The sequence below is a fragment of the Pungitius pungitius genome, chromosome 21, assembly GCF_949316345.1.
Source record: "Pungitius pungitius chromosome 21, fPunPun2.1, whole genome shotgun sequence".
Lineage (NCBI taxonomy): Eukaryota > Metazoa > Chordata > Actinopteri > Perciformes > Gasterosteidae > Pungitius > Pungitius pungitius.
In genome coordinates, this window is record NC_084920.1 from 15,725,489 (window position 1) to 15,750,130 (window position 24,642).

General features: G+C 48.2%; 1 protein-coding gene across 1 annotated transcript in view; it reads left to right on the forward strand.

Moving 5' to 3' along the window:
* The window catches only part of snx29 (sorting nexin 29), a 60,039-nt gene extending 37,149 nt beyond the window's left edge, over positions 1-22,890 (forward strand). The window contains exons 15-20 of the mRNA XM_037463871.2: positions 1,037-1,153; positions 1,569-1,624; positions 1,899-1,980; positions 10,016-10,156; positions 17,420-17,559; positions 21,335-22,890. Of these exons, the coding sequence (XP_037319768.2) occupies positions 1,037-1,153; positions 1,569-1,624; positions 1,899-1,980; positions 10,016-10,156; positions 17,420-17,559; positions 21,335-21,461 (663 nt within the window). The 3' untranslated portion in view covers positions 21,462-22,890. The remainder of the gene's footprint in view (positions 1-1,036; positions 1,154-1,568; positions 1,625-1,898; positions 1,981-10,015; positions 10,157-17,419; positions 17,560-21,334) is intronic.
* Positions 22,891-24,642: the final 1,752 nt, after the last annotated feature.

Here is a 24,642-nt window from a genome sequence, read left to right on the forward strand (position 1 = left end):
AATCTGTGCAGTGAGTACAAAAAGCATATACTTTTAAGCCACGGTAGCACATAATATTCCCACAATGCACTATAAAATGTTGCAAATTAACTGGAACAAAAGAAATCCTTTTGCTTACATAAAGTCAGCGAGAGCGTTGTAATGAAAAGTGTTTTTAGTTGAGCATTCAACGTGTACTGTGCACAGGGAGACATGTTTGTTGTTATTTGGCCAGGAGGCCGTCTGCTCCAGAGGACAGCACATGTTCTGGAGCCTCGCTCTCTGTATTTTAGAAAACCAGGTTGCCATGGCAACTGGAGGCTTGAAACTATTTCAATAACGCTGCCAAAGAATGAATCCACCGAATAGTTTAAAAGCAATTTGAAGCATTGATCATGTGTGTTCTCCTGAAGGCTCAGACCTTCTGAGGGAGGAGAAGCTTCTGATTTGCCAGAATATTCATTCTTGTGGTGGCGGTGGGACGGTGCGGGGGGGGGGCACGGTGGTCGGAGCGGCGGCCCCGTCGGGCCTCGGGCTCAGCTGTCAGCCGGAGACGAGATGCGACAGCAGGTGTCCTCCATACAGCACAGCTGTCAGTCACCTGACAGACCTGTCCACACTGTCTAGCATGGTTAGGCAGAGCGTCCACACGCACGCACACACGCACACACACACACGCACACACACACTCTGAATAGCTCGACCATATTTCCACATACACACAGATGTGAATAACACAACGTCAAGGTTAGTTAGAGCTGATGAGAATTGATTAGCTGGCTGGCAGGAGTCCGACAGCTTACAATATGCCCCCCCCCCCCCCCGTCTTCCCCCCCCTCTGTCAGTTTTCTGACTGTTTCCCAGAATCTGCCCTTCCGTCATTATTCATGACGTCGTTTCATTCATCACCGCGAGTGGTTCAGCTCAACAGGAACTAAAAATCGTATATTTGAACGTCTCAAGCTACATGTATGTTGTCCATTTTTACTTAATGAATACACACATTGATGTTGGACAGCATGAGTCATTTAATGCCCTTTGTGTGTGTTTGCTGCAGGTGGCCGAGATGCACGGTGAGCTGATCGAGTTCAATGAGCGTCTGTACCGCTCCCTCATGGCCAAAGACCACCTCATTGTCCAGATGAGACAGGAACTCATTGACCTGAGAGGCCCGGTGAGTCACTGGAGACGCACACACACACACACACACAACCTGTGTCACCCTGTCATTTCCTCCACTCTCCACCGTGTGATTTTGTTTGATTTTTGTCCGTTGGTTTTTTTCCGTTTGTGTTGCTTCTGTCCTGCAGCTTTGAGACAAACGTTGTGCGCTCTCACTCCTCTGCCTGTATGTCGAGTTGCATTGTGTGTAGGAGGTGACTCGTCAGAAGTCACTCTCAAAGTGGTCCTCTACAATAAGAACAAACACAGACAGGACGCCAGCATCAGGCTGCGCTCACACACACACACACACACACACACACAGGTAACATTTCAGCTGTTTATTGATGACTCTTATAAAACAGGTTTAGCTTTTACAGATTAGTTAGCTACTACTATCATCAAGCTGCCCCTCTTTTCTTTTCCAGGTTCCAGGTGATTTAAGCCAGACGTCAGAGGACCCCAGCCTGTCAGATTTTGAGACGTAAGCATATTTCTCTCCCCCTCCTCCAACCTTTCCTCTTTTCACTCAGTTTCTCTTGTTCTGTGTCTTACAAGTGCACCTTTAAGTTATCATTATTATACCTGAGAACAAAGATCAAACCCTGCTTGATTTCATTCATTGTTTTCACGCTCTGATCAGCGTGAAATATTGAGCGATCTGCTGCAGCTGTCCAAGCGTGAGACAAACACGGAGCACAGTCTCGGTGGTGAAGTCCATCACGAGGACGCCATTAAGGACGCTTTGTGTCTCTCAGGGCTCATCGCGCTCTCATCAACGTGTGGATCCCCTCCGTGTTCCTGCAGGGCAGAGCTTCCAACGCCTACCACGTCTACCAGGTACGCTGCACGGCTCCCTTCTCTTTCCAGGTGTAGCAAGTAGAGACATCGAACCACGCAGGGATGAAGTGACAAGTTCATTAAGACAATAAGGGAACAAATGAGCAAGCTTTGGAATCATTAAACCTTAAAGTCCAATAAAAGCCCATCGTGAGTGTTTATTAGGGCCCCCCCCCCGTTATCAACGTTCATCACAAGTTGATGTATTCACACTGAACTCAACAGCAGCCCAACACATCAATTCACATCAATTAGCTGTATTACTAATTCACACGGCTCAGAGAGTCATTGATACATTTTCACACACACGGTAAACGCTGAAACAACAACAACAACAACAACAACAACATGCATGGACAGGTGGCGTAGATGAACTTTGTCTCGCTGTCCAAAGCCACACACACACACACACACACAGACACACACACACACACACACACACTGTGCTCTGGAGCCAGGAGGTACGGCTGAGACGTTGCTCTGGGGGGGGAAACCATACGGGTGACACCTCCTCAGCTCTAACTGGTGGTCAGGGCTGTAGAGCTGCTGCATAATGGATGTTCCCCCCCCCCCCCCCCCGAGGGCTCGAGCTGAGGGTCGTCTGGCCCCTCTTGGCGTGGAATCATCTCCATAACTTGGACAGGACACGGCCGCCACAGTGACAAATGAGATGCATTGTTCTCATGCCTCTCCTTCCCGTCACTTCCGTCTTCACACGCTTCGTTCTAGAGCCTTCACGGACGAATATATGCGGACATTTCTCAACGTGTGTGATGAAAACAATGTCACATTGTTGTGGTATCGGTGGTGGCAAAATGAAATTGTGAAATCACGCCACTGGGTTTGGACTTGTCCCCCTGCGATTTGGGAGTTCATTCATGCAGTGGGAGGAAATGCATCGTAATGGTGGAGTTTGAGATTATTCATTGCAGAGTGATGTGGCCTTTGGTGTATTACCTTTGAGCATTAGAGCCAGGAATCGGATTTCCCTCCAAACAAACTGCAAAAAGGCTTCGCCTGCTGTGTGATGAATATTCTGAACGTGTTCCACGAGTTGTGCCTCTTTTTACTGATTCAAATAAAGATGGAAGCCAGAAGCGAGGTGAATAATACGAGATGTGTGTGTGTGTGTGTGTGTGGGGAGGGAAACCGTTAAAACTATCCATCTCCAACACAACGATAAAGAACACAAATGAAACCCCCACCAATATCTCCATGAGGGTTGATAAACAATGTTTTAGCCGGAGGAGATCCTTCACTAGAGGATCAAGTGTGGCTCACGGTAGGAACATATGGAGTGTGCTTATATCTACCCTGCTTTGGGCGATGTCCACCTGCAGCGTCTCATTCTTGGACCGCCTCCCACATCAAACCCGCACATTCCCCCCCCATGTGTTTCACCGATTTACGCCTAATTTCCCGCTCTCAGCGGCGCTCCGCGAGACACGGCGTGCAGCCCATCTGGCGCGTCGGATACTTCACTTTCCCAGAGCCACATTCGTCTAATCGCTCCCTATGGAAGCGGCTTTTGTTCCCTGACAGGCTAGTGGGCGGCCAAGGTCACCGCCGGCGCCGCTGCTGCTGCTGTTGAGGCGAGGTTGTGGCGGCGATTGAACCCGCCGACTGCTCTTTAAAGCCCCCAGACGTGCTCACGGACCTCTCGTGGTTCGTGCGCAACTTGCATATGCTCGCGAAATTGAACCAATGATGAGAGCAGCGAGCCTTATCAGGAGCTAGAGGGTTTAAGGAGGGGGGGGGGGGCTAAGTTAGGTCACAGCAACCTTGTGGTTGAAAATAAGCAGACTAACATCTCAAGTCCCCCCCGCTGTGACTCGCTTGATGTCTTCGTCTGGCTTTCTTCTCCCTTCCTCCCTGCGTCATCCCTCCAAACCATCCGCACGGCATTTACAGCCCCCCCCCCCAGATTGCACGGCATTGTGGCGGCGGCATGAAAAGCGCTTGTACCCCATTTTCTCTCTTCTTTTGGAGTCACTTTTCCTCTCGGAGCGTCATCTAAAGCTCAGTGAGGCCTGCGGGACGGATGACGAGAGACTGATGGATTTGTTCCATTATCAGTGGGGATTTTTTTTTTTTGCTCTTCGTGGCACGCCGGGCCTCCGGGCCTTGCACCCCCACCCCCCCTGTGCCTTTTCTCTCCTTCTGAACTCGTAATGAGAGAATTATACTGGCCGCGGAAAATCAGCGTCTCCCTCCCACACAATACCAACAATAGAGGCTACGACGAGAGGGGGGGGGGGGGAGAAGGCGTCCTTAGCGTCAACCAACACACGGGGCCTCATTTGGTGGCTGCAGGAGGGTCTGTGTTTTCATTATCTGCCTTTTTTTCTGGCTGGCATTGTGCTGTGAAAAGAGCGTCAGTCAGAAGCTCACCAGGATATTGGGGGCAGTGGAGACGTGTGCGTGTGTGTGTGCGTGTGTGTGTGTGTGTGTGTGTGCATGCAGTAACGCAATCAGCTTAAACCTGAGCAGAGTAATGACAGAGAATGTGTGGTCGGTTGCTTGGTCCAGACTGAAATATATTAGCAACTGTCCTTCAGTACTTTGACCTTTTATCCCAACCCTGAAATATCTCAATGTCTTTAAAGGATGAGTCCTACAAAAACAGCTCTCCTTTTATGACCCGTCTCCTGGTTTCATCAATTTCATCAGTCTGTCATTTTTTGGCCCTTTTCATTCCTTTTCCGTCCCTGGACAGAGGAGGTGTCGTTGCGTCCGATGATGACTTCCAGGGGCCAAAGGTCACAAAGACAAAGACTTCTCGTCGTGTTTTAGATCTGCGCAGGAGAGACCAGTCCACCTAAATGCGTCCGTGCATTCGCACACGGACGCCATGTGAGCGCAGAGCCAAAATGCGACGTTTGCAGCTGAACTTCATTCAGGAGACATATTGGATATTGGAAGTTTAAAAAAGCGGGCTCGTGTTTTTGTCTCATTCTTCTACCTCCGTGATGTTCTCTTCTTCAGTCACAGCGCCTTTAGCTCACGGTAAAGAGGCCCAATTAAGAGAAGTTATATAAACCGTTTGCCCCCCAAAAGCCTTTAAAATGCACCGTATGAAACCACATAAATCTGCCACTCACTGAATAATTGAGGCCTCCTCCTTTCAGATGTGTGCACCTCGCCCCCCACTGCAAGGAACGCAACGCGGGAAGATGTGTTTGCACCTTTAAATTCCATATGAGCCATTAGATGTGGCCCCAGGTACAGGAACTCTGTCTGTGTGTGTGTTTCTAATGGCTGGTTGTTGACAGTGGGAGGTGACTGGCGATGACTGTTCTGTTGATGATGGCTGCGGTGAATGTTTGACGGTGGTGATGATTGCAATCGTCAGTCATGGATTAAACTCCCCAGGGAGGAGGACGCAGAGGCTGCTTCCGCTGCAGCATCAGCACCAGCGTGATCCACATTTCCATTTCAGGCACTTAAGTCCCCGCTTTAATCCGGAGTGATCCTCAGCCGGGGGGGGTGGTTAGGTCCAGTGTGTTGTTCAATGGCACTTTAACAAGATGAGTAGCTGTTGATGGATATGTTTGCGAAGGCGGGCCTTAAAACTGTGAGGGGGGGGGGGGGGGGCCGCACCGTGTAATGCGGTACATTGTCTGCAATAGAATTCAGCATGAATGATGCTGGACTTTTATAGATATGAATCCTTGATGCTAAATTAAATCAAGTTGGTCTTATGTTAAATGAAAACGCGTTTCGATCCCATTCGACAAGACAGAATCATACAAACGTACATATATGAAAAGAAAACATGCATCACTGCATCCTCTTTTTGCACATGTGTTACACATACGGAATCCAAAATATCTGTGGTGAGCTTACTGTGGATGTGGGGGGGGGGGGGTCGTGTTGGTCGTGTTGTCCCTTTGAGGGAGCGATCTGTGCCTCAGGACCTCGTCCCGTGTTTCTTCATGGAAGCTCGCTGAGAAGCTGATGTCTGGTTTCCAGCTGCTGGTCTTCATGAAGAGCTTCTGCAGAGTCTTCAAGTGTTGGGTGAAGTGAAGGCTGGTTTCTTAGCAGGAGAAATAAGAAAGCTGTTCTTTTTAAAAATCTTTTTTTGCCATGTGACCACACTGCAGGATTGTGAATGACCTGCTGGTGTTTTTGTACCTGAGTCGTTACGACTTCACACTTTTTCATTTGCAAGGCGGTGAATGAGAAACATACCGACAACGTCTCCTCAGCTCACTTTAATTTGCATTCATTTGTCATCTGTTTCGTCTTGTTGTTTGTTTTTTTGACAGTGCAGGGTGTGTGTGTCATCATTCCTAGAGCTCATCACCACAGCGCTGTTATGGCTGGGAAGCGTTGCGCATGGTGCATTCAGTGTAACGCGCTCTGTGTTAGTGCTCCATGCTGCGCTTGTGTTTGCATCATCTCGTGTCCTGTTCGCTCCGAGTGCTGCAGGCTGCCAACAAGACTCCTTCAGCAGCACCGTCGTGCACTCGGGGTTCTGCAGTCGGAGCGGCGCTGTTTGAGGTTTGCAGATGGGACGTAGTCCTCATTTCCAACAGCGGAGTAAGAAACAGAATATTTTAATAACAGCTCTCCTTCCCCCCTTTAAGATGAGTTTTTTTTTGTTTTTTGTACGGGTCGCAGGAGAAGCTCTGCTAGTCGGCACTATGTGTCTCTTGTTTTCACTCATTACATTTGAATGAGGAGGATCCTCTGTGTAATACCACAGACTGATGCAAGCCACACAAAAGCCATCTACTGGTGACCGAGTGACGTTTTCGGGTGAAGCCGCTCCGTAGCTTTCATTCGCTTCCAACTGACAATTATTTTGTCGGGCGTCACCACAGTGATGTCAGAAGCTGTTTTGCTCAACTTATCATTGTAATAATTCAAAAGCAAGTACTGTCCTCAGAAGAAGGCTTTCTAAAGTATACGCCTCACCCACACACCATTCCTTTTCTTGACCTTCCACCTGCTTTTCTCCTTGCTTCACAGCATCAAACCTCCTTGGTTCCTCCTCCTGTGTGTTATGTTACATCACCCTTATTTTCAGGCACGATCACGATCCACAAACGTGTTACAGTTGTTTTTCATGTTTTTCAAGTTCCTCAACAGGACAGTGAAACTTGTGGTGTGGTTGAAGCAGGAATCCGGATGTCTTGATGCTAACGTGCTCATGTTCAATGGCGCCGTTGTCTCCGGTTTTTTTCAGTCTGGCGGCGTGCAAATCGCCACCAAGTTCAAAGTAACGTTGATGGAGAGACTGAACACGTGGCAAATTTATCCTGATGATGTAAAGTAGCAAAGTCATTACAAAGCATTCTTCTCTGGGCATGAGACCCTCCATGGAACATCTCCGCGTTTAACGTGGTGAGCCCTGAGTGTCTGCACTCAGCGTCCTCTCCTTGATTCCTCTGGTCTCCTCCTCTCTCGTGGATCTCCGTTGACCCGCCGGTCGGACGGGAGGACAATGGACCAGAGGGAGTGAGACGTCGTTATCACCGGAGCTCACATCCCCCCCCCCCTCGGGCTGCAGAACCAGGGACGCGTCTCAATTATCCCTTCACAGACTTCCCCTTTCAGCCTCTTTTATTCCTGCCGTGATTTCACGCCGCGTCGCTTCTCTCTCCTTCGGGAGCCAGACGCGGGTTTCTGGTCTCTGGTCCTCCTCCCCTCGAGGAGGCGTACATCAAGGCGTCGTTGATCGGTAGAATGAACGACAGTAACACAAGTGACATGAATAACAGAGGAGAGATTGTTTGACGTCCTCCCGTCTGTTTGTGTCAGTTCTTGAGCCTCAGATGAAGGACGTGGTTCTCGCTCGATGGCGTTCGGACTCAAATGACACCACAGATGAAGTGAAGCTCGAAGAAGAACCAAAAGCGTTAATATTTTTAGAAGCAGAACGGAGGACAAATGAGCCATTCACACGGGACATAAAAGTTCTGTGTTTTAAATAGCATTAAGACTTCTGATCTTTTTTTTCGGGGCCGTAAGTGGGGAAGTCCACTTCATGTCTTTGGCATTATTTATTTTTTATAAATACTTTGGTCTTTATTCTGTGATCACGCTGCGTCTCAAGATTTAAAATAGCAATTTGAAAATGTTCTCCTACGAGGTCACTTTAAAAGAGAGGCACTTTTCAACAATTCGTTCCTGTATTTTTTAGGGTTCCTTTACTTGAATCTCTGTGAATAACTTCTCAAACGTGGAAAACGTCTCTAGTGCACATAGTACACACAAAGTGAGACTCTCCTCACTGAGCACCTCCTCCTAAACACCTCATCATGCGATGGAAGGAGAAATAAACGCTAAAATAAATGGACCCAATTGATTTTGTCACCTCAAGGATTAAATTAAATGTAATTATCAAATCGAATAGAATACAGAAATTGTCTGTAACTGTTGATCACTTGTCTTCATTGAGCTGCAGCAAGTTACATGAAAGTATTTATAGATAAATAAATACCATTATAAAAAGATCAATAAATAAATGAATAAATACACAGCTTAATTATTGTCCCATTTAATTTGTCATTTACGGCGGGAATTGATTTTTTTTCTTTCCAAAACATTGATTAACTTAACTTATTTATATAAAGTGAGCCTTTCAATATGTTTTAATTTAAGCCTCTATACAAAGCTGTCAGTCCGCTGTGGGGGGAAACTTTCTGTAGAAAAGGTCGTTACATCAAAGAAGAAAATGACGGCTTTAAAGAAAACTGTCCTTTATGTCACAAATTGCTTCTACTTTGGTCATGAAAGTGAATTTTCCATCTTCTATTGAATCATTGAGGTTATTTTTTCATCAAAAGCAATATAATGCTTTCTCAGATATTCTCTTAGGCCATTTAAACACAGACAATAAGAGTGTGTCCATCACATTTGATCTTTTAATGACTGCCCAAACCCATCAGCCCCCTTTTCCTGGAGGTCCCTCTGAAGCGTGATTAGAAGCTCCGTCCCCCTTTGAAGACGCCTTTTTTATTGGAGAAATCAAAGTCCCGCTGCTCCAATATCCAAAGATGTTGAGCTTGGATGTCGGCGAGATAATGAAAGACAGCTTTCATGAGAGAGCGCCGTGAGCCGCCGAGGAACCCGACGGGGCGGCGTGAAGTGGATTAAGCTCGCCGCCGGCGCCGTGTGTGAGGAGCCATTTTGTGTCTACCTGTAGATGCCAGAGTGGAATCATCTGAAAAATGTCTCCCATTCAGAGAACGTCAAAAGGCTCTTTGATTCGTCTTGAATAAGGAGTTTGTTTTGACCCAGTTTAGTCGGCCGTGCACTAACCTGCAAGAAGGCAACACACACACACACACACACACACACACACACACACCTTCCCCTAGCTTGCAAAAAAGAAGTTGGTGAAAACTTTGATGTGCTTCTTTGGGTCAGACACAAAATGCTGAGATGACATGTCCCCCGTCCATTAGCAGAGTTGTCTGCTCCCATCTCGTCAGCCCCCCTCCCCCCCTCCTGCACCCCCCCCCACTGTCATTTACCGCATTCTGCCCCTTCCTTCAGGCGGCTGCATGTCAGGGAAACTCTCCTTCAGCTTCACACCAGCGTTACACGGCGTCGGAACCCCTTCAGACAATTGTTGTGGGATTAAGACCCATTGGACACGAGCCTAGGATTAGAAGCCCCTCCCACTTAGTAGGCATCCATTGAGATGATGCTACGTGGCTTGAGATCATTCTATTCAGCTACTGCCTGGAGCCATTTTCACTTGTGTCAATATCACGTGAGACATTTAGGACGTCTCCTCTTAAAGGCTCTCCGGGATGTTGACCTGTGACCTGGACCTGCTCAACAGCAGCTGTGGTTGTGTGTCCCTGGTTGTTGGTCGGCTGCACCTCAGTCAAAATGAGGTGAAATGTCTCTTTAGAAGGACAATCCCTTGAAGATCCTCATGGACTGTATTACGGAACATACGGTGATATACTGTAATATTTAATAACAAATCACACATCAAAAGTCAACCCTGCAATATCGTCACAATGTCGCGGTTTTTAGCCAGAAAACGTGATATTTTACCCACCTTGTCTCCCAGGTGTACATCCGTATCCTGGACAACGAGTGGAATGTGTACAGGCGCTACACCGAGTTCAGGGAGCTCCACAACCACCTGAGGACCCGCTTTCCACAGGTGGACACCTTCAACTTCCCCCCCAAGAAGGCCATCGGGAACAAGGTGAGCTGCAGGAGGCCGGGACCCGTCTGCGTGTTTCCTCCTGAGGAGCAGAAGGGACCAATGGGTCCTTCCCTCTGTAATGTCCACCCTCTGTTTTAGGGGGATTATTCCGCTGGTTTCCAGGTTAATTTGTAAAGACCCTCTATGGCTACGTCGGGGCAAAGTTCCCTCTGTTTGGGTCTTCTCTGGAACACGAGACTAGAAAACATCTCAGTCTTGAGACTTGGCCGGCGTAGTTGCGCGGTATTAAGCTAGGTAGCTGGACATGCTAACATTAGAATTTTGTGTTCTCTGGATGTTGGACTGGATGAACACACCACCCTCTAAATGCTTCAGAAGAGCTCGGCTCTTACCAGGGACGCGCCGTGCCTGGTGATGGTTGCTAAGCGCCCCGTCATGAGGATGCTCGCCGCCGTCCTCTCCGTCGCTGCACAAGACACCGTCCCCACGCGACACCGCTTAGGAAAGAAAAGGCCGGCCGGCCCTTCAGGAGGCAACAAAGAAGCCACTTCTCCTCTTATGCTTGTCTTTATCCCAACACACACACACACACACAGCTTCCCTCCGCTCTGCGTCTCCATTGCTCGCTTACCTGTCTAGTTACTAGGAGACACCTCTCCCCCCCCCCCCCCCCCTCACTGCCTCATCCTGTTCTCCCCGGTCTCCCTCCCAACATTTGGGAGATAATTTGGCTCTGACCCCGTTTCTCTGGTTTGGGCGGATTTGACAGCGGCTTGAGTCCCCTCCTTCAAAGACGCCGTGTGCGCCGTGACAGCTCGAAAAAAGGGACTGAGCGCCAATGTGCAGGTGCGCGCGCGTGTGTGTGTGTGTGTGCGTGTGCGTGTGCGTGTGTGCGTGTGTGTGTGTGTGTGTGTGTGTGTGTGCGTGTGCGTGTGTGCGCGTGTGTGTGCGTGTGTGTGTGTGCGTGTGTGCGCGTGTGTGTGCGTGTGTGTGTGGGATCATGTGGAAGTCTAAAGGTCTTATCAAAGGCCTCTGTGCCATTGTGTCCTGCAAAGCTCTCTGAAAGCCCATCATGTGAATTATTGGCTCTTCACCATCTCCAGGAAGTCACCTGGCAGAGAGCGGGGGGGGGGGGGGGGGGGCGGCGGCTCTCTTTTTAAAGGCAGAGAGCAACACGGGACTCGCTCACTTTGTCCGTGACCTGGTGCACTCGGGGGTGCAGCCTCTTTCCACTGTGTGATTTTCAGGGTCCGCCATGTTGTGGTAATTCAACCCTCTCATGAATACTAGACGTGCTGGAGGACTACCTTGTTCTCATCACACACACACACACACACACACACACACACACACACACACACACACACACACACACACACACACACACACACACACACACACACACACACACACACACACACACGGAGCCGTTTCTTTGTTTTCGTCTCATCTTCTTTATGGGCCCAAATGACCCTTCCCTTTGTTTGCCATCATGTTATTGTGTCTTTTTTGTTTTGAAGTAGGTCTCCTCCGCCCCCCCCCCCCACTCCACTATTACTGCTATTACTCCACAAATACACCGAGCCCACAGCGATGATGTCATCAGGCACCAGGAGACTGGCGGCTTTCAGGTCAAAACTAAAGCCTAAAATATGCAGCCATGTGCAGAGCTCAGGTCACAGTGAGGATATTTGTTACGGTTGCTTCGAGAGGAGCAAGAGGAAAAAGCTCCTGTTACAAACAGCAGTTTGCATTCAGGTCTTCAAACTAAATCAACATCTGGGACCCCGAAATGTGCATTACATCCTGCTCAGAGTTTGGGTCCATTCACACAGATATTCTCAGATTAGCACCCGTCTCACCAAAGTATGGCTGAGGGTTAAAACACAACCAACTGGTGGATTTTATGAGGAGTAAAAGGAGTTCAGTGTAGATTCCTGGAATGACGTTTTAGAGCAAAGAAAACCGAACCTCAAGGCCGTAGAGACCAGACGGCAATGAATGAGGGAGCAGGTGGAGGGTTTTTAGCTCAAAGATAAATCACCAGACTGGTGAAGTGTGTGTGTGTGTGTGTGTTTTTTGTGCGTTTGTACAAAACATGACTGACTTTCTCTGTGAAAGCTGAAGCAGCACAGCATGAAGGAGCAGTTGTGTGTGTGTGTGTGCATTTAATATATTCCGGTGTGTTGATTGTGCGTGGGTTTGTTTGTTGTGTGTGTGTGTGTGTGTGTGTGTCCTGGTAATCAGCAGCCCGGTTATTTCCATCCAGTCGCTGTGTGTGTTCTTGGCTCTTGGAGCACTGTGGAGAGAACAGACTTCTTGAGGTGAGGAAAGCTGCCCAGATGTTTCCCAGCAATAACGTTGTTCTACTCATTAAGTGTGTTTTAAGTAATACTAACTTGTTCATTGGGAGGAGAAACACGACGCCAGTTCCTCAGCAACCTCTGTGCTGATTGGGTTTCAAATCGGTTCCTGTAAATCCAATAAAAAGTCCCTGAACGCCCCGGTGAAGCTGCAGGTGTTGATGCAGAAATGGCGGCAGGTTGAAGCAGCAGCTTTCAGTGAGGTGAGCTCCCTCCGTGTAGCCTGCACTCCTTCATTCACAGATAACAGCACGCCGTCCTGCTTAAACCCAGTTAAAGTCGGAGGGTCAATGTAATTCACGTAGTTCTATTATTAATGTTTCAACTAAAAGTAATAATTATACTTGTCCAACCCCGCTTAACTCAAAAAGGTGCTTCTCTTCAGTGCCTCTGCTCCTCCGTCCTTTCACCTTCTTTCCGGCTTTCATCCGTAACAAAGGGACGCCTTCGCTACGGCGTTCTCTCCCCAAAGCTTTATTTTTAACACACACACACGAGGAGACCGTCAAAAAGCCGTTTAACCACGACGGCGCGGTAAATATCTGCCGCGGGAAGGATGACGCGTGCCGGCTGTCAGTGGAGATCAGGTAGCGGAGCAACACGCGCTCTTCACTGGCCCCCGGTGCGTGACAATGACACTCTGTTTCATCATCGCACGCACACACACACGCACGCTCTGCAGAATGATTGACAGCTCCGAGGGAAAACACAGCTGCAGCTCTGCTGTGGATTTAAGTCAGTAGAAATCTCCACTTCCCATGCCAAGCAGGTAATTTACACGCTCCGTGAGATAATGTATGCTAACACTTGACTGACGTCTCGGGCAGCTTGCGTGCCCCCCCCCGTCATTGGAGGGTGGGGCTAATCTCCTGCCTCGTCGGAAGGGAAGGTGAATCACGGGCTCGACTCCGTCACTCTCTGCATGTCACACACGGATGGGAATTTTAACGAATATGAAATATAGTAGTTTCAAGGCTCCCAACCATTTTCCATTGGGGACCTTTAGTAAATGTTCTGGTTCTGCCCTTGTTGTGGTTCAGTTGGCGTTGCTCATGTAGCGGACGGATCTGTCCTCATGAAAGAGATCCCGTAGAAGCCGTTCTCTGTGGAAATGATTATTTAAATAATAGTTCTAATTCACAATGATAATCATGGAAACGAAAACCTTTCAATGAAAGTGAAATCAGCCTTTTAGCACAGAGCTGGTTCAGCTGGCATGGTGGTGGGGGGGGTTAGGTTAAAGCCCCAAGCTTCTGTTCCATGGAACCAAGTTCCCTTTCATGAGTCTAAAGCGTGATGTTTTGATCTCAGCTGCAGCCGGACGCCGTCTGATCCACGTTTGCATCACGGAAGCTTTTCCCACAATGACAGAAATCTTCCAGGTCAAGGATCCCGATCGTAGCAAGTAATTCCTTCTGGATTTAATTAGCTGCTCCACGCAGCGCCTTCACACCCAGATGGAGGGGGGGGGGGGGGGTCAGACACAGGCATTCATTATTCTTCCCCATGACTTGGCCAGTTTCACACTAGTTCTCTGCGACTGTAGGTTCCACATTTGCTGCCCACCACTGTCCCAAATGTCTCTGCTCACAGCGTAAGTGTTGAAGTGGTAACTTGATTTTATTTTTTTGTATGTATTTTTTCCTTTGATTCCAAAGTGGGCTCTTCAGAGCCTTTCAAGAGCTTTTCTCAGAACTTTCAGGGAAACTCGATTTGCTCCTCAGACAGTGAGGAGAAATAATGTGAGAACCTCTGATTGCATTAAGGAGGAGAGAAGCCGTTTTTAATAAAGTACAACTGCGGGTCAAATTGTGGGAAAGGAAGTTTGAGATTGTGTTTGGCTCGATAGTCAACTACGCAATCTATAGACATTAGGTCATGTGTGTACACAGGTGGACACGCATGGTGGGTCAGACCTGTGACTGTGTGTGTGTGTGTGTCTGTACACAGAACCACCGGTAACACATTTGGATTCATTTCATTCAGAAAACGGCCTTTGACCCCTGACAGCGGGCCGAGACTGTGCCTCATTGACTCATTTGTGCATCTGTGTCGTATTTTCTGGTGTCTGCATCATCAGGTCCCGTCAGGCTGTGGACAGGAGCAACTTGTATCTTCTCAAGTTCATCAACGGTTGTAGTCTAATGAGACGTCGCTGGGGTCCCGCTCCGCTTCAGTGGAGATGTTGTTTAAGTGGCATTTCATTGGTTTGTGGTGTCCAGAGGCTTGGGGGGAGGGGGGCTGGGGGGGGGGGGGGGGAGGCATGTGCCAAACCTCTGGGTTCTTACGTGGCAGGACGGGTCCCACAGAGGACTCAGAGTGAACTATTCACAAAAACAAGCGGTTGTCTTTAACGGTATCCATGCAACAGATGGTTTTGGGTCCTGATGGCTGTCATTATGGTAACGTTACATGAAAGTCCCGATGGGTGACCATAGCAGAGGAAATGGCAATTACACAAGTGCCCTCGGCAGCCGCCCCGTCAGCATGAAGAAGCGCGCCGAGGCCGCCCTGATTAATTAATCAGAAACGACAAAGTGAATTATTAACCAGTTCCTAGTGTGTTGTGTTCTCACATTATGCAATATACATGTTGTACGCCTTTTAATTATGTCAAAGAGACCAGTTTGAGCCTCCCCGAATGGCCTGTGATGTTTAATGCATGTCCCGGTGTGGCGCCGCTCGGCCTCCCCTTGGTGCGGAGCGAGTTGACCTTGTTTTGGCGCCAGCGCGTCTTTTTCATTCCGCTGCACTTCAAACGGACACTCGGCAAAAGTGGTGACTCGGAAAGTTCTGGCGTGTTTTCTTCTTTTGCATTTGTTGGGCTGAGAATTACGCCAGACACAAATGACCGTTTTCTCACAGGGAAAATCCGTCAGGACGCGTTGTCGTGAGCTCGTTATCAGTGTGTGAAACGCCGAGGCAGCAGAGTTTCAAGCAGAATGGAAGAAGAAAAAAAACAAAAAACAAGAGCGCGGTTACTTTTTAGTTCTGATCTTTTTTCTTTTGTTCCCGGCAACATTTATTTCTTGGGATATTGTTTTTTTTTTTATCATCCCCCAGAATAGAAAGGAACCCTGGCGCATAAGTGACTAGTTTTTCTTCCATGGATTTCTCCCCTATCTCTTTTCTGTGGAAAGTGACATTCAGCTGTGTGTGTGTGTGTGTGTGTGTGTGTGTGTGTGTGTGTGATTATATACATTCATCCAGTTTCATATCACGCCGCCACATCGCCCCTTATGCTGCTGATAAGCATGTACAAAGAAACGTCTCATATTGAACTAGAAGCCATTACGTGGAATGACTTCTAGAGGTGAGGACAGAATAAAATGTCCATAAACTAAAAACGGTGCCCCACAAATGCTGATACGAAGTGATGCAGCGGCCTGGGGCTTTTATTGTGAAAGGTGAGGAATTGAACTTATTTTGCGAGGAGAACAAATGCAATAAATGCTATTCATTGCAAAATAAAAACATCAATTCTGCACCACAGACGCTTCGTGTGGGATTGAGACACAGAGAGGCCTTGCTCACCTTCATGTCCCACATGATGAATTACAATGAACTGATTTAGGCTTCATGTCATGTGAGTACAGCAGTGAGAGAGGAGGCAGTGCCATGGATGCTGGTGGACAGGAGGCATCAGTGCGCCACTGGAGCTCCAGCTGACAGCACCTGGCCCCCCTTCAGCCGCCTCTTCACCAGAGGACGAGTCCACCAGCACGTCCATTAGCCTCTGTACGGCTCTGACGTGCATGAAGGCTGTCAGGGTGTCTCTCATCGCGCCGACGTGGCATGAAACCCGCGCTGGCAACGCTCATCCCAATCTGACACATCCGATCCAACCGGACCTGCTGCTCACCTGCTGCTCACCTGCTGCTCACCTGCTGCTCGGCCCTCTTGTAGTCGATCACATGCCGACTGTGTGGCGCGTTCTGCAGCAAAAATACAGACCAAAATGACTTGGAAATTCCTTTTATTTGCTTTTTTTCTTGTTCTTTTGAGACGGATCAAATCCAACCAAAGCTATGACTCGCATATATATATATATTTTTTTTCCATATTTATTATATAAGGCTGGACACCAGTATGAGTCTTAAAATGAGCATCACGTGTCTCCTTTAAATGTAACAAACATCTGAATCGAAATATTCACAAAGAGTTGCTGGGGTTGCCATGGAAGTAAAGAAATGAGCGTGAAACGGTTAAACTTGTGATGCAATTTATAATTAAAAATTAGATTTTTTAATTTGAGATTTCCCTTTGGATTGTAGGAGTTTAGATTAAACACAAATATATTTTTAATTAAAAAAAGCAGTAAAAATAATTGCCTCCAAATGCAGGTTTGCAGACTCAGACTTTTAAACGATATATTTGATTGAATTCATCACATTTTTTGCCTGGATTGTATTATTGTCCTTATTTTCAGATTCGAGGCAATGCTCTGTTGTTCTTTTGCATCACAAGTAGTGATGTAATATCTGCAGGTTGCTCATTCAGATGTTAACAGCTTATGAAGGAGCAGTCATTTCAGAATTGCACTCGTTGATCACTCGTGTTTTGGGATTCCAGAACCAAAGGGGATCGATCAGTCGTCTTTGTTCTGAGCCGACTGGACTCGCCGCCGGCGGCCATGACGCTCTCTGCCTCCACGCAGATGCGTGGAATGTGGGGGCCCGGTCCCAGCAGAAGTTTGTGCACGTGGAAGTAGATGCGCAGTAATCCCTTCTCCAGATTATCCCTAACTTCTATATTTAGCTTGTGCGTTTTCTGAGGGCAAAACGTCTTCAGCTCGTGTCCCCTCTCTTGTTTTGGGTCACATCCTGCGATGGGGGGGGGGCAGAATAAATGCGACAGGCGGTCCGATTCCTAGCCACCTGCTTAGCGATGGTTCCCACCACCATGAAGCATTCTCCTCTCTCTCCTTGTCTTTGCGCAGGACGCCAAGTTCGTGGAGGAGAGGCGGAAGCAGCTGCAGGGCTACCTCCGAGCGGTGATGAACAAGGTGATCCAGACGCTGCCGGAGTTCTGCGCGCGGCCCGACAAACAGAACCTGCTGTCCCTGCTGCCCTTCTGCCTGTAAGTGGACGCGCACACTGCCATGCTCCATGCGGCTTCTTCCCCTTTCTGTGGTGTTTGAGAGGGAGAGATGTTCCTCTGTCCGTGGAAGAATCCAAACCGGACCCGAGTGATGGACCTCTTTTCAAAAAGAGCTGACGTGGAAGCTCAGGTGGCGCCTTTGGTCGTACTCTGATGGACATCTTGTCGTAGGGTGAGGATTCGTGTTGAGTTATATGTTCTCTCACACGCTCAGCAGGGAGTGTGAGAGTTCACGGTGGCCTGTCTGCCCACTTACCTACCCGCCCCGTCTGGAGAGGACATGTTCCAGTCATTTCCTGTCAACATTCGTCGGTCTTCCACTCACTGCGATCAGTCAGCGTGGCGTGACGCCGGCTGACTGGAATGTCATTTTTCCTCCGTGGCGAGGCCTGAGTCATCGGGCTGCGGGGACGTGGACTTCGGCTGAAAGCCACAGCGCTCTGAGGCGGTCGTCCCATTTGTCCAGCACTGATCACGGCGCACATTGCCATTGGTTTTGAAAAAATGATGATTAACCCGAGAAGAATTACCGTAGAGCATTCGGTAGCCATGGTAACGAGGTGCACTTGATTTTCCCCGGATACATCAGGAGGAGACGGAAGTAGAGCAGAGGCTTTCTAGGTCTACTGTTTTCCATCTATACCTTAAAAAGGACATACGATGGGTAGTCTTCATCAGTAAAGCTCATCATGAATCATTGATTATTGATTATTTATTGTAGCAGTGACAGGAACCAGCATGCAGGAAATCAAACTCCTTCATCAAAAGTTTATTTAAGCAAATGTAGCATTAAAATATTCTCATAGTACCAAAGTACTCGTCATGCTGCATGAGAATAACAATCTATTGTTGGAATGTATCTGTGGGTGCGTTCACAGAGAGGCAGGGCTGATGTCACTACTTTAGATACTGCTGGGTAATCAATAATAATTCATCACCATGCAAACTTAAACCGGCAGGTTAATGTAGTGGAGTATGACCGGGTTGCTAGCTAGCTTAGCAACAGCCTTCCTCCCAGCACACACGCCGGGGGGGGGGGGGGGGTCATGGATCAGCCAATAGAGATTAGAGATGTATAGAGATACAGTGGTTACTTGAATCTTTCTACGCGCCGCTCCGGTTCCTCCACCGGGGCCCGTGTGGGTTGACGTGATGGAAAACCTGCGCGGGTCTAACGTCTCCAGCGAAGGGATGAAAGCCCGATTAGTCCGCTCATTACCGTGATGAGGAGGCGGGGAGGGACACAGAAAAAGATGCAGAGGTAAGCCAGAAATGCTGTTTGGCCCCAAAAAAGAAGCGGCGCTCGATTACGGAACAAACCGGGTCGGATCCAAAGGGAAGGAACATCGAATGCTGTCAATTCTCCAAGAGGGGCCACGTCTCAAAGAAGATCCGGGACAAACAAGAGAAAGAGAGAGAAGAAGAAAAGAGGGATTGTGGTCCAGCGCATCAAAGCGCTTCATCAAAGCTGCTTAATGACGCTGCTCTGACCCCAGCTTCCCCCCCCCCCAACGACAATATTTCTGTGACAACCAGCTTGAAGTCATCGAGTAACTGCATTAGGCGCCGATCTTCTGGTCGGACTTGTAATTGGCTTCTCAAATTGCCGTGAGCCCCCCCCCCCCCCCCTCGCAGGGTTCCCAGCACTTTGATTGAACTCATCAGCAGACGTGTGATCCCACTGATCTTCAGCAGCCGGCGTTTCCGTTTGATCCCGCCGATGTTTGGCAGAGTTCAGAGTGGACGACGTCTTGTCTTTTAAGAAGATCAAAACGGTGCCCTCAGGAGATCGAGCTGGCGTGTCCATGGACTCTTAGTCATGTCCTACTTACCGAGCCTAGGTCACCACTAACCCACCTCCTGTACCAAATGTGACCCCCATGGATCTCTTTGCTCCTCTCTGCATTCACTTGGCCTTGAGTGTTTGAGCATCTTGGTCCCAGGTCTCCCCAGATCCACCAGCACCTGGTATGCAGCTCGACCTTTAACCCCTTTACTCAGAGCCCAGAGTCCACACTCGGGCCTTATTGACCTCTGAGAGACACGTGGAAGGCCTTCGTTCTATGTCAGCCTGTGTGTGTGTGTGTGTGTGTGTGTGTGTGTTTACTGGGAATAGATTATAATTCAGACAACTAATCAACACACCCCGCCTTTTGCTGCGAGACAATGGTGCGTCACGTGATGCATGCTGTGCGCTGTGTACCACTTCATCCTAATTATGCACCTCTGCAGTCAAATGCTTCATATTCCAGCGGCGCCTGGAAATGTGCACCTCGTGCCAGAAAAAGAGAGAGAACAGTTCTATTAGCAAAGCTCACGCTGTTCCATTGTTGTGGACACCAACGTGCTGCAGTCTCAGGTTCAGCTCAGCAGACCCCCCCCCCCCCCCCCCGCTGCCTCCGCTGCTTCCGACACCAGCTCATGGCCCGCGTGACACTTTGTTCCCGCCCGAGCGCCTCATCATGAGTGCGTTTTGTTTTGAAGCTCGTGTTGTTCTTGTGGGGCTCCAGACTGCAGGACGTCCCAGAGGTAACCTCAGCTGGAGACATGCCCTCTGCCGCTTCTTCTTCTTTTTTCTTTTATAATTGTAAGTCCCTTTGTCAACGAACCCACACCCTCCTGTTCACCCAATCACTGCTCCATCACTGCTCAGCGGGGGGGGGGTGAAATGCTTCAGAAGAAAGCGTTTAAGTGGAACCATTCCGTCTCCCTGCTTTCCTCTCGAGTGGCTCTCTCGTCGGTATCAGGGAGCCGGGCTTCACGCGCCGTGGAGACGGTCGTCAGGGCAACTGGCGCGATGATGTCATTAGGGCCCCGATATCCTCCTGATTAACGAGAGGCCTTGACATCATCATACAATCAGAGATGTCTAGAATTTGCTTCCTCGTGTCGTTATCAATGGATTGTGGTGGAGGGCAGCAGTAATCAGAATAGAATCACTGGGATTGCAGGTGACTACAATGGATTGATTGATTTGATGGATTGATAGTGGATGTTGAAAAAAACAAGGACATAAAGATTGCAGAATATTCTAACAAAAATAAACCGTATATAGAGCATATGAATGGAGCAAAGTCCCTCCCCTGAATAGTGATGTCAAATCCCATCTTAGCAACTGTAACTAGGCACAAGGGGCCTGAGGCTGTGTGGCGTCCTCCACACGTTGTGGTGGTGCTCAACAGAGTTGTAGCAATACTTTATTCATTTCGCAAGAGGATTGGAGTCTAGTGGCTTGTTTTAGCCTCCAAAAATGAAACGCAACAGAAAAGGTCCAATAAAATATTCAAACAGTTGTTTTATTCATGTTATTCGTTAGCGTGTCCTTCTGACCTGCAGCCGCCCCTTTGCACACGTCTGTGAATTTCAAATGACATTTTCCAGTAAAATACTACAAACATTTAGCTCAGTGGATCACGTAAACATGGCGCCACCAGGAGCTCACGAGAACGTTTTCACACAAACAGCAGTCTGTTATATGGCGTTTTGTATTCGTAGGCTACTAGGGAACATATTCCCTTAATAACATTGAATATGTAACGTACAGGTAAGCAGCCAACTCAAAGACTGCTCCCAGAGATTAGACTCACCTCATTCTGTGCATGAAAGCTTCTCCATCTGAAGCTCACGTTGATGTCGGCAGAAGGGAAACGATGCGTTCAAGTCTCCAGATGCAGCACCAGTGGTTTGTTTGAATAATAATTCTGGCCAGATGTTGATTGAAAGGCTCTTTTCTTCCCCCCTCCCTCTCATCCAGAGACTCGCCGCAGGCCAACGACGGCGGATCCAAGGCGCCGCGGTCCAAAACCTCCTCCCGCTTCCCAAGGCTGGGCCGCGGCCGCAACCAGGAAACCAGGCCTGAACCCCAGAGTGGCGACCTTTAACCCCCCCCCATCACAGCATCCCCGTGTTCCCGCGTAGACGCATTGGGACGGCTGACGGATGCAAAGGACCTTCTGAGAAGTGTGAATGTGCATCGCCTGGCCGAGTGAAGGACAGATGACCCCCCCACCCCCCCCCAGAAAGACTCACAGGAACTAGGCCAGACTGCCCCCTGTGTTCTGAGACGCAGTGAGGCGATGGAGAGCTGTTCTTCTTCAGGTGGTGGAGGTGGAGGAGGTGGATGTGTGGATCTAAAGTATTATGATATGAATTCTGCCTTTCAGCTTGTGTGTCAGTATTACAGAGCCATTACAGCTTCAGGGACGATGTGATTCACGAGGCCATGAAGTACTTCTGTTCCATTATATTAATTAGGCTAATGGATGATCTGCAGAAAAACAGGTCTTAATGTCATCGGGGATCCAGTGGATATCAAAAGCATCTTTTAAAGGACACATAATGGTTATCGAAATGGGGGACCTTGTAGTTCACCCCCACCTTCATTTGAAAAAAATAAACTGCAACCTGGTTCCTCCAAAACATCTGAGACAATTTACTTAAGCCCCTTTCAACTAACAAATAAATGAGACATTTCCAAATTCAGCAAAATTCCAGCCACTATTTACTTTAAAGGCTTTTCCACACCGAGGGTGTTTTTTTCCCCTAAATGTGTTCTTGAGATTATTATTTTCATAGAATATTACGTCTTAGTGATGTTTTCTGAATAATGTTGATTTTTCTCATCTTTCGCTTTCTGAACAAAAGCATCAACCAATCATATCGAGCCCCGTATTCACGAGGATAAAAAAAAACAAAAACAATCCAGACAAACGAAATTAACGAAATTTGAAAATGAACGGCCATCTTCATATGAAAGTGAACGTTGAATCACCTGTTGAATGTCTAGTGGACTGATAAAAGGCGACAGAGGACACGTTTTGAGGAAGACGCCTGCTGAGATTTCTACAACCCTTTGTCCGATAGTATTGAGCATGAGGTTGAGGATACGTTGTGTGTGTGTGTAGTTTTTCCCTCACACAGATCACACGGATGAGGATCCTCCTCGCAGCTCGCTGCCTACACAGACGTTGCAATGTTTAAAGAATGTTTAACTAATGTGTCTTAGCTGGATTTAACGAGGCGTTATCTGCAGAATAAACGCTTTAACGAGACTAAACACTTAAAGAAAAGGGCTGCTGAGCATCGTGTGTGAAACAGAAGCTCGTGTATGTGTACGGCTCAAAGGGGGGGGGGGGTTCATGTGAAGTGATCCTCACAGATAAAACGTCAGCATAGGACAGAACATATAAACCTTATTAGAGATGGTTTTTCTTTTCAATTGGAGAAAAAGTTTCACTGCTGTTGCATCCTGTCAAGAACATCTGTGACACTCTTTTTATTAAAGACTATTTTCTGCTGTGATACAGTAAAAGCTGTGAATCGGTGGTGTTCTGTGTGCAGCCCCCCTCTCCTCTCCATGTCCATACTGTACGTGAAGAAGCGACGTGAAGGTTTTCCTGATATGATCACAAACATCAGCGTCTCGCCTACCTCCAGGCAGCTCATCAGATGTTGCTCTTCTGGCTTTGGTTCAGCCATCTTTACCCTTCAGTGTCTCACCAGAGATGCGCTGGACGAACGAGGCGACGCAATTTACAGCAAAAGGTCACCACGCAGTTCTGCTGCAACAAGCGGTGTATTTCACGTGCACGTGCTTGCATTCCTGCATGCGTCTGCTGCAGCGTGTTTGTATGGCGGGGACAGCGCTTGCATTGTATAATGCACCGTGTGCATGCATGGATGCATGGTTCCATCTGTGGCCTGCATCGCTGCATCGGTTTTGCTCCACTTATTGGATCCATTCGGGGGCTTTAGGTCCTTTCTGCACGCGGCTGGTAGAGGGAACAATGGCGAGGGTTTTGCTAAACGCTCATTGTCCATTGACCAGGAAATTGGTTACAAGCCCGGATGGTTGATTTTTGGAGTCGGACTGATTCACACGACGCGATGCAGGGGGGCCAAGTTCTCTGAGTCTTTCTATTGTTTTCATGTCTTGGCTCTTGATATTTTTTGAAAAAAAAAGCAACTAATCTTGGAAATGTGTACTTTATGGGAGGCTTTGCCCGTTGTCTTGTAATTTGGTCGCTTTGCCCTGTAAAAGGCGATTGAAGGGTCTGACTTCTTCTCATTAACCGCTGAGGGGAAACATCTGGGAGACGCCGGGGGGGGGGGCAACAGTTTGATTCTGTTATTTGCCCCATGAAATCAAACGCTGCAGGTGAGTCACACCTGTTCCTCCCAGGGACCGCTCGCCGCTGTAACAACGCCGTCTCTAACGGAGACACTTCATTCACTGCAAGCGAAGAGTTGGAGGAGATTTCAAGTTGATCCTTTGAGGGGATGCTTCCCCCCCCACCCCCCCCCCCCCCCCCCCCCCCCCCCCCACCCCCCAGATGGAGCTCAACTTAAACCATACAGTAAATATTATGCCGCTGAGATTACAGTTCTTGCTGTGGTTGCAGATGTCCTGCTGACTGAGGCATAATATCTGTGCGGCTTGTCCTACATTCACAGACTGGCATCTGGTCAACGTGTCCTCGAGACGCGTGATGCACACGCTACACGCGTGTTAATATTCAAACAGCTGCAGTGTGCTTCAGTTTAAGACTAAAAAAAAGAAAAGCTTCTCAAGCTTCAGACTGAGAGCTTTTTGAATTGTTTTTGTTTTAAAGATTAAAGAAGCATGTGGTTATCAAGGTGTGATGTGGATGCACCTTCTGAGATGTTCAGGTGAAAAGAAAAGAAGGTTTTGGTGCTTGAGCCGATTACGTTTTATTTATTTATTTATTAAGGGAATGAAAGGAATCTTTTTACCCTTTTGTTTGTAATTCTTCAGGGATTCACACGACACGTCATTTGGCTGATGCTTTTATCCAATGCTACTTACAATAAGTGCATTTCAACCATAAGGAAAGAAACAACAAGAAAGTACAATTTCATCCAACATCAAGCTGCCATCAGCTTGATGTTGGATGGAGGCTTTGACCAGTTCCTGGATGGAGATGGTGGATGTGAAAGTATGGATGCATTTTATTGCTCGTCCCACTCTCCCACCGAACCTTGAAGATATGGACGTCCCCCTTTGTGCATTTTGACAGGACTTTATGCCATCACCAAGCCGTT